The sequence below is a fragment of the Dendrobates tinctorius genome, unplaced genomic scaffold (assembly GCF_039654945.1).
Source record: "Dendrobates tinctorius isolate UK_male_01 unplaced genomic scaffold, ASM3965494v1 ptg000162l, whole genome shotgun sequence".
Lineage (NCBI taxonomy): Eukaryota > Metazoa > Chordata > Amphibia > Anura > Dendrobatidae > Dendrobates > Dendrobates tinctorius.
The window spans coordinates 70,327,607-70,342,597 of record NW_027361829.1 but is presented as its reverse complement, the minus strand read 5'-3'; the positions used below and the strand labels follow the sequence as shown (position 1 = coordinate 70,342,597).

Here is a 14,991-nt window from a genome sequence, read left to right as displayed (position 1 = left end):
CTTGTGGTGTGCCTTTCAACTTTAAATATAGCTGACAGTGGTGCTACACTTTCGACTTTGGTTTAACACAGCTCTTAGGCTTCTTTTGCACTTGCCATATTTTTGCTGGCCGTTTTTGGGGCCGTAAAAAAGGCCTGCAAAAATTAGTAGGAAGGCCGTGCTCCGTATGGCCGTATTTGTGGCTGTGAAAAAATATCGAGCTTGCACGATATTTTTCACGGCTTATGGACACGGTTGCAATGCATTTCAATGGTACAGCAAAAACAACTTTAAGTTGTATTTGCGGTACACCGTATTTGTGGATCGCCATTTTTTTCCCTGCTATTTGTTATAACAGGGAAAAAAGCGATCCGAGAAGGTTTTTGCAGCCCGCTTTTGCGGAATACCGTGAAAATCACGGCAATACGGCCCATAAAAATGGCCTGCAAAAACACGGCAAGTGTAAAAGCAGCCTTACTGTATCAAGTACTGTGTATGAAGGTGATTGGTTGACTAGCACATTCTGTCTCCATGCTTTGGCTGTGACAGAGATAGTGGCTGGCTTAGCTACTGAAATGAACCAATCAGTAAGCCACCATCATACATCACACTGGTCATGTGCTGACATTGGAAGCTCTCTTCAGTGTCAAACCCAAAACAGGAGTGCATTTCCTGGTACCAGCGCTGATGGCAGATCTTTGGTGAGTGTGTTCTATCTGCCCTCAGTGGAATCAGAGTTGAGGTAGAGGGTTGATCAGTCTTTTGATGAAAGTCTGCAGGTACTCCAAGTGACTTACTGACTTTTGAGTCCCTACAGTGTGTTTACAACACATTGTCAGGATTCTCTAGTGTTACCGGCAATATACATCTTTCCAGCCACATTGCAACTAGACATGCTTGGCCTGGCTTATTTCACTTGTATTGAGCAAGGCCAAGCATATCTAATTGGCACATGACCGCATGTATGCAAAACACATGCGGTACTTACGGTCCTGTAACCGTCCGCTCTCACGGTCAATACCGGAGAATCCTGATGGCGTGTGGTGTACACTCTGTAAGGATTCAGAAGTCTCCAGTCAACAGGACAACCCCTTAAAATAGATACATTTTTATAGTCTTCAACTGGTATTCATCATCAGATGCTTGTTCGGAATAGTAATATTTGTTAGGAATGTTAAAGAAACTTTAATCTATTTCTTGGAGCCTGCTGCACTGCATTAATAGTGTGACGAGGTATTGGTAAGTATGGCTGCTTTTTTATCTGATGTGTTTTGGATTTTATGTCCTTTTTAGTGAATAATTTTATGATATTATTAATTGCTATATTACCTTTTTTGTTAACTTTAATGTATGTTTTTCATGTTCAGGGTTGGTCCATCATGTGTCAAACTTGATTGTGGAAACAGCGGCGTTGTATCTGGACAATGACAAAAGTCGTCTGAAAGCTGCTAATGCACAGCTACTTTCACTGCTTGACGTCCTGCGTTGCCTTCTAAAATACACTTCTGGTGTAGTACGAGTGGCCATTCAGGTATGGGAAAGTGGATGCAATGCATCAGTATATTTAGTATGGTGAGAGGCTCAAAAAGAAAGATGCAGATTTATAGCCTTGGTATAACTATCCGCAAAAACATAACAAAATTTATTACTAACGTCCTGGGCTCCCACCTAGACTTCTGCCATGTCACCAATGGAAATTAGTTTGTACTTTTGCAGTAAATAGATAAATCCTGGATGGCTAGTGTGACTTTTCCTGTTCATAAATTTGTGTTGCGTTCTCTCTGTTATGAAAATCAAAAGGTATAATTTTGTACAATCCTTTTTTAATCATGTTTTAGTCCATTTGTTTTCTATAAGAATTTTCTGTGTACATATTCAGAAAGGCCATACGAAAACAGGTGAAAAAAGATAGTTATAACGAGATATTTCTCCGTGAAATAAATATACTGTATTTTATATTTAATTTTTGCTTCACTAATTAGATGATAAATGAGAAATCATGTTATTTTTCAGTGTTGTAGTAACTTACCGTATTTTTTGGATTATAAGATGCACTTTTTCCCCCCCAGATTTGAGGGGAAAAATGGGGGTGAGTCTTATAATGCGGATATACCTTACCGACCGTGGAGGAGCAGGGTCCCAGTGTCGCTGCTGGAGGAGGAAAGAGTGGCGAATTGCTGCAGGACGCAGGCTGGAATGAGGGGGTGCTCTGATGTGCGCCGTTGCGGGTGAAAATGGCTGCGATGCTCTGTGGTGCGGGCCTGCTGGGAGCTCCGTCGGCTTTATGTGAAAGCCCGGAGCCACCCACATATTTATTACTGCGATGCGATGGCCTCCGGGTCGCGGTGCATGCTCAGACTGAGATCTCGGCAATGAGATCTTGGGAGATCAGATCTTGGCATCCGAGATCCCATTGCCAAGATCTCAATCTGAGCATGCGCTGCCCCGGGTGGCCATTTTCACAGAGCCTCCCCGCACATTCCACATGCGGTGGCCTCTGGGAAAATAGCCGCTGGGGGCGGCACATGCTAAGATTGGGAATTCTGCAACGAGATCTCGTTGCCGAGATGTCAGTCTGAGCATGCGGCGCCCCGGCGGCCATTTTCCTAGAGGCCACCGCATTGCAGTAATGAATATGTGGGAGGGCTCCAGCTTTCACAAAATGCTGGCAGAGCTCCCCACACCACAGAGCGCCACAGCCATTTTCACTGGCAGCAGCGCACATCGGAGCACCCACTCATCCCAGCCTGTGGCCTGCAGCAATGCGCCACACTTTCCTCCTCCAGCAGCAACCTTGAGAACACACTTCACCACAGCCATGACCCCCGGCAAGCAATAAGACACATGGATTATAAGAGACACCACCATTATAATTTTTTTCTATTTTTCTCCTCAAAATTTGGGGTGCATCTTATATAATCCACAAAATACAGTATATTTTACATTGAAAAACAATCTCAGCAAACACATGGGTATCATTATTTAAATAAAAAGCAAAGTATATAAATACAGTCATTTATTGATACCCTAAATGATGGACAAATATGTGGACTGATGGCAATATTACATATAAACCACAACCACACAAAAGAAACGATCATAAAGTCCGAGAATGGTCAAAAATATATCAAATTTTATTGAATTAATTCATAAAAATAGTAGTAGCAAGTATAAGGTAGTATACACCAAAGTGCTATGTGCAGTACAGGAAACACCCAAAAACGGGACGCGGGTGTGTTGTCTCAAAAATACTTAAAATATCTAGCATTATTATGTATAGGCGATGACAAAGACACCTCCACTTATATTACTATAATATATATCTAAATTCCCTCAAAAATATTAGCAGGATTGCGCTAGTTAGATCACCAGTACAGCAATCATTGTGACGTATAGTATAACCCACAATAGAGGCCAATGGCTCACAGTACATACCTAATAACGATCACCAGGCCGCTGGGGAGATGATGACAGGAGGGAATGGAGACAGTCACGGACCCGCGTCACCCCGACGCGCGTTTCGGCGAGCCTTCGCCCCCTGCCGAAGGCTCGCCGAAACACGCGTCGGGGTGATGCGGGTCCGTGACTGTTTCCATTCCCTCCTGTCATCATCTCCCCAGCGGCCTGGTGATCGTTATTAGGTATGTACTGTGAGCCTTTGGGCTCTATTGTGGGTTATACTATACGGCACAATGATTGCTGTATTAGCGATCTAACTAGCGCAATCCTGCTAATATTTTTGAGGGAATTTAGATATATATTATAGTAATATAAGTGGAGGTGTCTTTGTCATCTCCTATATATAATAATGCTAGATATTTTTAGTATTTTTGAGACAACACACCCACGTCCCGTTTGTTGGGTGTTTCCTGTACTGCACATAGCACTTTGGTGTATACTACCTTATACTTGCTACTTCTATTTGTCAGGAACACCGCACTGCACTTGCTCACTGTGCCAGTGCGGGTGTCCTGAGTACAAAGACAGTACTCACAGATACCTGTGGAGCAGGGCAGCAGCGGTGACGATGCGTGCTTCAGAGTATCAGGACCTGAAGCACATGACTGCTGGGGGCGTGGCCTAAGCTCCACAGATCTAGGAGCTGCAGGGAAACTCCTAGAAAGGTAACTACGGGGCAATGTTGCCAAGGGGCATAGACAGAGACAGAAGCCAGGGTCAAAGCACCAGATAGCAATACAGTACCACGGGGTTTAGACAGAAAGAATAGTCAGGACGTAGCAATAGGTTAGAAAACCAGAACGGGCAATAGACGGTACAATAGGGACAAACTGTAACGGAGTAACGATAGCCAAGCCAGGAGGTCAGAACCAGAGAAGACAGTAGTACCAAAGCGAGAGACGGAGTACAGAGTGAGGGAACAGGCCGGGTCATACACGGGAAGCAAACAAGCAACGCAGAATACACGCACACCAGGGGTCAGACACACCAGAACAACAGTATAGCTGACAGAGAACCCTGGTAAAGAGTGAGTATAAATACCCCTCCCAGATCCAGAAAGAGGCCACGAACACTTAACCCTGTGAGTGCAGGGCAAGAACCCTGTTCAAACCATGACACTATTTTTATGAATTAATTCAATAAAATTTGATATATTTTTGGCCATTCTCGGACTTTTTGATCGTTTCTTTTGTGTGGTTGTGGTTTATATAGTATATTTTACATGTAGAAATTTCCAGGTAACACCTGCATCAGAGACATATACAGTATACATCTTTCCTACATAGTGAACATGTATGAAAAGCTTTACTTCCTCATTCTGCGTGTGTAGTGCTATGTTCACACTATGTTGTTGGCATTCATTTCATGTATATACCAGGAAAAGTTTGTTTACCTGTATAAAGCAGTATACTTGTAAACAGATTTGGTTACGAATGTCTAATAGTGGAATCCATCTTCCATAGACTAATACTGTGACTTTTTTGTATGATGTATTCATTAAGCAGATACCATTATACCCTTTGGGTGGTAGATGCCACTATTATTTATTCCCTTAATGTATCCATCAACCAAAGACCAACATGGAATCCATTTAATTAATTTGACATAAAGCTATATTTGAGAAGACCATGACCTTTATCCGTTGAACATTTGTGTGGATAAGACTCCATATAGTGGCATCCGTCAACCATACAATTCAATGTTAAAGTAATATATTTTACATGGTTTTTTACTGGACTTTGTGGCATAGAATGGTATAGTGTTACTGTTATACACTTTTTTGTGGTTTTCTGCTGTATACTTGCAAGACAGACACCAACAGGACACATCTTTTGACTCTGGCAGTAGAGCCCATTAAATAAGTTTAGCTTGTTTGTCGAGAACCGAAGAAATTTTGGACAAAAACTCGATGTGAGCATAGCCTAAAGGAAAGGGAGGAGGGGGAAGGTCTATATGCTGTCAGTAAAAATATATTTATACTCTTAAGCTTTCCCCTGTGAGAACAATTCTTTATTTTTAACCCTATTAATAATCAGGAAATATACAGTATGTTCTCTCTGATGTCACTTTTAGGTGGAGATCTTTTTCCACTAGTAAAGCAGTGAAATGAGCAGTTGCATCATCTCATTGTACCAGAATAACAAAAGCGAAATATAATATAAACTTTGGCACTCCAAGCTGCAGGTACATGAAGGTTTATATGTAAACTTGAATCACAGACATTCAAATTAAGCCAACGTGTCGGCCCATATGTGGCCTTTATCAAGGTAAGTCTGTGGGTGCCGTGATAAGGCTTCAGGGTCTGTGAATGCCGTGACAGAACTCTAAGATCTAGTCCTCCATGTTTGGAGCTCTCCTCAGCAACATGGGGGACTAGATCTTAGAGTCCTGTCGCGGAATGCGCAGACCCTGAAGCCTTACCACGGCACCCACAGATATATATGGGAGGAAACCCACGCAAACACGGGGAGAACATACAAACTCCTTGCAGATGTTGTCCTTGGTGGGATTCAAACCTAGGACTCCAGCGTTGCAAGGCTGCAGTGCTAACCACTGAGCCACCTTGCTGCCCATGAATAAGAACAGAATTATGGAAGTGACTCACTTTCAGAGTTCGTCCTTTGTCCATCCGTAGTACAAAGTAAGATATAACTAATTGAATCCAAAACATCACAAAGGAGAAATAAATATACTGTTTTCACTTTGCCTAAAACACTCTGTCTTGGTGTGATTTACACATTCTGTCTTCTTTTTTTATCTGTCCTATTTTTTTTTTTTTATTAGCAGGTGAAAATTACTTATGACACATTTTACTTTACACTTCTATGCTCCAAAATATTCAGTGTGAATGTTCTCAAGATGCTGAAAGCATGACAGTAATTCCAGAAATATACGGTACTTTTATTTTCTAGGCTCAGAAGAATGGGCAAGATGAAGACACTCACACAGCCGAGGAGCTTCTCATTGTGAATAAACCTCTAACAGATTTAATCAGTTTACTTGTTCAGCTGGTAAGTTGTTCTAATTACAAACGTTACCAAACTCTAAAGTTGTATTCCGCACATGCAGCAATTAAAAAAAAAAAAGTATGAAAAAAAAAAGTTGTTTTATGATATTTTCACATTTTGCAATGGAATCATGGTTTGTGCCAAATTTTTGTAGAAACATGGCAGACATTTTGAAAGGTAGCTGTCAATACAGCCTATTACCAAACTAAGTCACTTGCAGAAATGTTCCATATAAACTTTAAAGAAAGATGTGTTGTCATCCTGTACACCGAATTTGACATTGGATGTGGAAAGATGCAGATGTTATCAAGGCAAATACCTGAAGCCCTACAGATGAGGTGCATTGGTCCTTTTAATTAGAATTGACCTTTATATGATACTGTACATGCTAGGCAATAGATAGTTGTATACACAACATGCCCGTACTGGAGAAGAGCAAATGTTCCTATCTTCAAAAAGGGGAAGAAGGTGGACCCAGACAACTATAGGCCGGTGAGTCTGACTTCTATACCAGGAAAGATCTTTGAACAAATTATTCAACAACATGTATGTAAGTACCTGGATAAGAATGAAGTGATTAAACAGTCAGCATGGGTTTGTAACTAATAAGTCATGTCAGACTAACTTAATTTCCTTCTATGACAGAATCACTGATTAGGTGGATCAGGGAAATGCTGTAGATATAGTATATCTTGACTTCAGCAAAGCATTTGACAAAGTATCTCACTGTCTCATACAATCCTTATTGAAAAAATGGCTAAGTATGGAATGGACAAGGCAACTGTTAGGTGGATTCATAACTGGCTTAGTGATCGGACCCAAAGGGTGGTCGTAAATGGCTGCACATCCAGTTAGAAGAATGTCTCAAGTGGGGTACCACATGGGCTCTGTCCTGGGCCCTGTATTGTTCAACATCTTAATCAACGATTTAGATGAAGGAATTGAGGGTAAACTGATTAAATTTGCTGATGACACAAAGCTAGGAGGGATAGCTATTACTAGAGAAGAGAGAGTGGATTCAAAAAGATATAAATAAACTGGAGCAGTGGGCAGCAACTAACAGAATGGTTTTTTAACAGGGAAAAATGCAAAGTACTACATCTGGGCAATAAAAATGAAAAAAGCATATACAGAATGGGAGGAATAGGGCTAAGCAACACCACATGTGAAAAAGACTTGGGTATACTAATGGATCACAGACTGAATATGAGTCAACAGTGTGATGCAGCAGCAAAAAAGGCAAATGCAATTCTAGGATGTATTAACAGAAGCATACAGTCTAGCTAACGTGAAGTCATTATTGCCCTCTACTCCTCTTTGGTCAAACCTCATCTAGAATACTGTGTCCAGTTTTTGGCGCCACGTTTTAAAAAAGACATTAACAAACTGGATCATGTTCAGAAAAGAGCTACCAGAATGGTGACTGGTCTGCAAACCTTGTCTTATGAGGAAAGGTTGCAGGATTTGGGAATGTTTAGCTTGCAGAAGAGAAGACTCAGAGGAGACTTAATAACTGTCTACAAATATCTCAAGGGCTGTCACATTGTAGAAGGATCATCTTTATTCTCATTTTCACAAGTAAAGACTAGAAGCAATGGGATGAAACTGAATGGGAGGAGACACAGATTAGATATTAGAAAAACTTTTTGACAGAGTGATCAATGAGTGGAACAGGCTGCCACGAGAGGTGGTGAGTTCTCCTTCAATAGAAGTCTTCAAACAGAGGCTGGACAAACATCTGTCTGTGATAATTTAGCGAATCCTGCTTTGAGCAGGGGGTTGGACCAGATGGCCCAGGAGGTCCCTTCCATCTCTACGATTCTATGCTTCTTTGTTTAACTCTGTGGCATTTCAGAGAATAGCACAGTTTAATAGTCACCAGAAACGGAGCCTTAACAGAGACTAGTCGAACAAGCAGGCCCCGACGCTCCCCTTGAGTGACAGGTCACTCCTTATATGCGCACGCAAGGAGACCTGTCAGTCACTGGCAGTGTTCTGGGAGAAGATGTCGGCGACCTATCTGTCCACTATCTTTTTCAATGGAACACTGCAACGTTTCAGAGTTGAATATATATGGGTGAAATCATGCAGCCAGTGTTGAATACTTGCTGCCTGTGGATCGGGCGCATGTATCAGCTGTCAGGTTCCCTGTAATCCTGTGCTAAGTAATTTTCGTAATATATAGAGTATCTTTAATTTCTAAAAAAAAATAAATAATGCTAGCTGGGGGAAAAATATGAAAATTATCATTCGTAAATATCATGGCTCACATGGTTAACTTTTTTTTAGAATTTTGTTGGGTTTAGATTAGTTGGTTTTATTACTATGCAAGCGCTACAGTTTTAAAGTAAAAGGAGTTGGTGTTGATAGTTTAATGTCCTTTTTTTTTCTTGCCGCTTGTCCAAATGTTTCCCAAAACAAAGCAGTTATACATAAATCTCCTTTCTTAATTATGTGTATTACTCATTTTTCCCACATGTCAAGTCAACTCTCATTAAAATGTTCATTCTCTTATTTTTATTCAACGTTTTTGCAAAATGGCTAGTTTACATTCAGAGTAGGTGACCTTTGAAAAATGTCACTCTTAATCACCTTGCTTTGTTGTGATTTTGGCGATTTAGTTGTATTTCTGATTTAAAATGTTTTACACCCTTTTATGATGACATAAATGTACTTGCTTTCAGCTTAGTCTACTGTATCCCACCTTGGGACCAAGGTTATTTCCAAGCCAGAGCCTCTGTTTTGTAACATGATCATAGGCAATGTACATTACTGCCTGAGAGATAGATCTTAGTAAATGTTTAGTAGAATAACAAACACCGGACAATGTTTTCTAATGTTACAGTGCACAATCCCTGCATGTGTTGCGGCTGTCGGACAGCTACGAGACCTTATCCTAGCACGCTCGCTCATTACTATTGGGGGTCCTCTTTGAGTAGTACAAGTAACATTTTACATATACTAGAACAAACAGCTTAATCTCTTAAAAAATGAGAATGAAAATGGTTAATGAAAAATATTCTTTCTGTAGCTCCCCCTTTTAGTGTGTGTGCTTTTATTTAAACTATAGCCTTTTGTGTATTAACAGTACATACTCTATAATGTATCTGTAACTTTCTTCTAAAAGATTTACTTGTTATATCCAGGACATACAGGACAGGATAACGTGACATTGCTGGATATATACAGGTTATGGTCAGAATTCAGCGAATAGTCTTGTTTATCAGGCAAATCATTGCTTGGCTCAGGACTAGTGCAGACAGTGCTGTGACAGATTACAGCTCACAGCCTTTAGCTCTTCCCAGCACTAGTTTAAATTAATCTAAGGTCAAGTGCTGTGACAACTTAATTGAACATGGAAAAGATGGGAGGTGATACAACCGCTTCACATTAGAAAATAATAGTGAACTTGAATTAAAGTAATGCCTTAAAGCAAAAGTTAACCTAAGTTTTAATTGACATATACCAATAAGTCGTAACATTAAAACCAGCTTCATATATTGTATCAATGACGTTCATGCGATCAAGATTTTAGCACCAAATCCTTTACATCTTGAAAGCTTAGTTGATTGGACTTCTTTTTCTAGCACAGATCACAAATGCCTGGATCTAAAGGAATCTATCTATCGTATATATAGTGGGAGATTGGCTCACTTAGCTGGATACGTAGGAAGACTCAGGAGTGCTGTCTTTTTCAACCTCTCGCTGGTTCATTAAGAATCCTGCCTAAATCAGTGCAGAGTTGGCAAAAGTAAACATGGCTTTTCTGGCCTAGGGAAAAATAAAACATAATTTAAAGCACAGTCCTTGTTGCTACGGGGATCCGCCCACTCAGGGTTTGCCAAACACACAATTCAGGTTAGCACAAACATGAGCACTTCTCTGGAGTAAGCCACTCCAGACACACTGAACACCTAATGACTCAAAAGGGTAGATATATTCATATTCCAAACCACACCCTGAAGTGGAGATATGATGAGCAACTTCCCACCCGCTCCATGGTTGTTCACAAAACCCGGCCCATAAAATGGCCTTTTATCACTTATCAACACATAGTGTGCTCGAGGAAACTTTAGGTTTCAAATTATTGAAGCTAATAGCCTCAGTGAAAACTATCTTCCCTCCAGTGCTTTGCTAGTTACTTTGTCACATATACCCCCCTCTGCCCAAAGCCATGGGTTTTGGCACATTTACTAACAACAGCGCATCTGCGTTACCATGTAGTTTACCCGGCTTGTACTCCATATGAAAACTAAAGTCCTGAAGCACTAGAAGCCACCTAGTCACCCTGCCATTCTTACCCTTCCTCTCCCTCATCCAACTCAGGGGTGCATAATCTGATACTAGTCTGAACTTCCGACCTAAAAGGTAGTACCTCAGCGTGTCAATTGCCCATTTCATGGCCAAGCACTTTTTCTCTGCAATAGCATAGTTCTTTTCACAGGACAGTTTCCTACTCGGGTATAGGACTGGATGTTTGTCCCCATCTATTTCTTGAGACAACACCACTCCCAAACCTACCTAGGACCACAAACTCCTTAGTGAAGTCGGGTGCGACCAAGACCGGCTGTTTGCAAATGGCGATCTTCAACTCCCGGAACGCCATCTTTGTTACCTTCAGAAGATCAGTCAACGGGGGTGGCTATCACGTCAAAATTTGGGGTAAACCGCTTATAGTATCCCACAAGTCCCAGAAATGCCCAAAGCTGTTTCTTAGACATCGATTGCGGACAATTTTGGATTGCCTCCACGTTGTTTACTCACAGCTTTATTTTGCACCTTCCGATGATATAGCCCAAGTATTTTGCCTCTTCTTTCCCCATGGCACACTTCTTTGGGTTTATAAAAACCCTACCTTTCTCAGTGCATCCAGTACCTCCTGACTTTCTGCAGGTGACTTCCCTAATCAGGGCTGAAGATCACGATGTCGTCCTGATAAGCTGTGGCATACTTTGTGTAAAAGGCTAGGATCCAGTCCATGGCTTTTTGGAAGGTAGCTGGGGTTCCCTGCAGACCAAATGGCATCCTGGTATACTGAAAGCACCCATCAAGTGTAGAGAATGCCGCCTTCTCCTTGGCACTTGGGGACAGGAGAATTTGCCAGTACACTTTCGTTAGGTTCAGGGTAGTGACATGTGTGGCTGATACTAGCCTCTCAATGAGCTCATCGACCTGGGGCATTGGATATGTGTCAAGTTTGGACACCTCATTTAGATTTTTGTAGTCATTACAGTAATGCCACTGTCACTCCCTTGGGGTAAGGGCTACCAGTCTCCCACGAGCTGCCTCAGCAAACAACTGCTGCCGCTGTTGTTGGTGCCTATTCTTGTTGCTGTTGTTGGATTTGTTACATAAGCAGCTGACGTCTCTTGCTGGGCTTTTCACAAGGTGCTTAATCGGCTTCTCCATGTAGTCTGTTGTAGCTTCCTGGTTATGGCTGCCTTCGCACAGGACATGGGGTTTCTCCACCAGTGTCACATGTGCTTCCTGGGGAAATTGCTCGCACTTCTAGCACCAACTGTGGTAATTTACTCACTCTCCTGCATAAACCAGTGCAGAGTTGGCAAACACAAATAGTGCCTTTCTGGCCTAAGGAAAAGCAAAACATGGTACAATGTACAGTCCTTGTTGTTGCTGGGATCCGCCCACTCAGGGTTCATGAAACACACGGTTCAGATTAGCACAAACACGAATACCTCTCCAGCCACATTGCACACCTAATGGCTCAAAAGACTGGCTAATTATATCCCAGACCACACCCTGGGGTGGAGATATGGTGACAAACCTCAAAGCCGCTCTATGGTTTTTCACAAAAACCCAGCCCTTAAAATGCCCTATTAACATAATGGGCTGGAGGAAACTTTAGTGATTGACCGCTCTCTGTGTATGCACCTTTATAGAAAGATACCTGTCAATCACTGATAGGACCATCCACTGAACTGAAAATCCCAGAAGGAGCAGAGGTTTAAATGATTAAATCACAGATCACACTGAATCTTTTCCATGAAAACCATATATCAGTTTACTCAGCTACCCCTGCTTCATAACATGATGCCTGCAGATTGGACTGCATTTTCATGGTGATAGGTCCCCTTTAAGAGCTTTATAAGCTAGTATTTTGTGGAAGATGCAGTGACTGAAAAAATAGCAATTTTATTTGCTCTGTGTGGTTTACTGAAAAAAAAAGGTGAGTGTTCGAAACCTTTGCGTTTTTACATTGTTTATTACATTTAAAAATGTTTTTGTTATTACTTTTTTTTTTCTTGCAGACTTGAACCTGCGATTGTTTGATCGCTTTTAGTATATGCTGCAATAATTCAGTGTGTAAACATCACTGTATACTTGAATTCTTTTGGAGCTTACTATCTCCTATGAAGCCCCGCCACAAGAGTACAGAAAGTAGCCATAAGATAACAGCAATGTTAGGTTTTAGTAGGCCCACTGCAGGTATTGCAATCCATTAATATTCCCTGACAAATATTGATAGCGGCATTTAATGGTTAAACAACGATTTTAGCTAGTTCCAGTCACTGCTGTTAGAGACAAGTGTTTACTGTATAACACAGTTGGCACCTGCTATGTTTGCAGCTAGCTTAGTTTCTGAGCCCAGTATAGACACTTGCACCCAACAAGAGCCATACAGCAGATCTAGGGTAGGAATTAATGGCCATGGTCATTTCAACAAACTTTGGATATGTCAATAGTGCAAACAAAATAATATAAGCAGTGCACTATGTGGGGCCCATTATACTGTGTTCAGCACTATATGGGGCCCATTATACTGTAGGGAGCACTATGTGGAACCTTTATAATGTATGAAAGGCAATGCAGGGCCCCGTTATACTGTATGGAGGAATATGTGGGCCCATTATACTGTATTTAGCACTTTTTTGTGGCAGTTATATTGTATAGAGGGCTGTGTGTAGATTACAGTTGGAGAATCATACAGTGAAGGGGGTCACTATTTGTCTTGGGGAATGAGAGGGGGGGTACAGTATGGTCGCCATACTGTGTGTGTATAGGAATTTACTGTGGGGGTATCTTACTGTGTTTGTAGGCATCTTTGTTGGCATCATACCTTATTATCTGCATTTTTCAAGGGTTTTTATACTTTACCATTGGGCCATATGCTTTTTGCTGTTCTTACATAACATTTTGTGTTATTCCAATATTTTAGTCTAAGATCTATAAATTAAAATGTACTTTGTTCAAGTAACAACCCCTTTAAGTTTTTTTCCATATGAAAAAAATCATCATTATATTTGATGATGAGGAAAAACTTTCTCAATTGTAGAAACTTTTTTTTTAAATTTCAAGGTTGATCCGTGACTGTATCCAAGCTTTTAATTGTAGCCCTATGTGTATTTGAGTTTGACATCCCTTGTCTACTACATGTTTCATCTTGGTCCAGTGCTAGATTCACAGCTATACTGCTGAGTACTGTTGTGTAATGTTCCCTATGCTGAACATGTGCTACAACAAGATGACAAAGCATGAATCCATCATATCTGTGTGTGCAGTGTACATCAGAGATCATAACTAGCCTACACTCTGCATGGACCCTTCAGAGCGTGAAACTCTTACAAATATAGGGAACAATTAAAATACTTGCTTATACTGAAATATCACCTGTAGTAACCACTACTCTCTATGATTTGGGGAATCAAATCCAATTGAGAAAATGACAATGATTATGTCCTGGGGATAAAGGATCTATATAGTTATAATCTTAAAAGATGAATCTTTGTTAGCAAAATCTAGAATGGTAAAATAATTACCCAAAAATGTGTAATTATGATGTATAAGAAACAATTTGTAAAGACTTATATACACATTAAATGGCTGTAAGTCAAACAATGCGACGGCCGCCAGCTATCTTGGTCTACTCTCCTATGCACTAGAGTGCTTGTTCGACAGAGCACGCCTGTGTTCTCTATAATAGAGCTGCCGGTGGCTTGTCTCTGAGACAACAAAAGAATCAACAGTTCGAAATCGGTCCTGCAGGATCCTTAAATCCCCTGACAATCAATTGTCTTGGCCCCGATACACATTGGGCTGGTGACTGAACCCATCGATGTCAGCAGGTTCAGCCGACATTAGTTTAATGTGTATAGGGTCTGAAGAGTAGGCTGAGCGTTTACACTTCGTTTACTTAGTTGAGGTTATTTTTCAGTTGCTCTACAAAATTGCAAGATTATCTTGAACAAGTGGAGCACTCGATAATATATTACAAAATATCCAGTAAACATCGGTAAGAGCTGTTTTCTTGTGTAAACAAGCTATTAAATTAATACTGCTCACCAAAAAATGTTGCTGTTTGGACATCACTTAATGTCGCCAGTCTGTTCGTGTAAACACATAGTAAAGGTTTGTCCCACAAACAAGTAATTCATAGATCTAGGAATAAAAATAAAAATTGGATGAGTTAAAAAAAAACACAATGTTCCTGCATTAATCTAGTCATATAAGTGTGCCCCTTGTGTGTACTGTGTAACGGCCGTGTTTGACAGTACAGCAACATGGTCTGATCACACCACAGCCAGAG

At 40.9% G+C, this 14,991-nt stretch overlaps 1 protein-coding gene across 3 annotated transcripts in view; it reads left to right on the top strand.

Annotated features, from left to right (window-relative positions):
- Positions 1–14,991, top strand: part of ULK4 (unc-51 like kinase 4) — a 1,062,038-nt gene that overhangs the window by 745,775 nt on the left and 301,272 nt on the right. For all 3 annotated transcript variants that reach the window (XM_073550092.1, XM_073550091.1, XM_073550093.1), the window contains exons 33-34: positions 1,347–1,510; positions 6,351–6,449. In XM_073550092.1, coding sequence (XP_073406193.1) covers positions 1,347–1,510; positions 6,351–6,449 — 263 coding nt within the window. The remainder of the gene's footprint in view (positions 1–1,346; positions 1,511–6,350; positions 6,450–14,991) is intronic.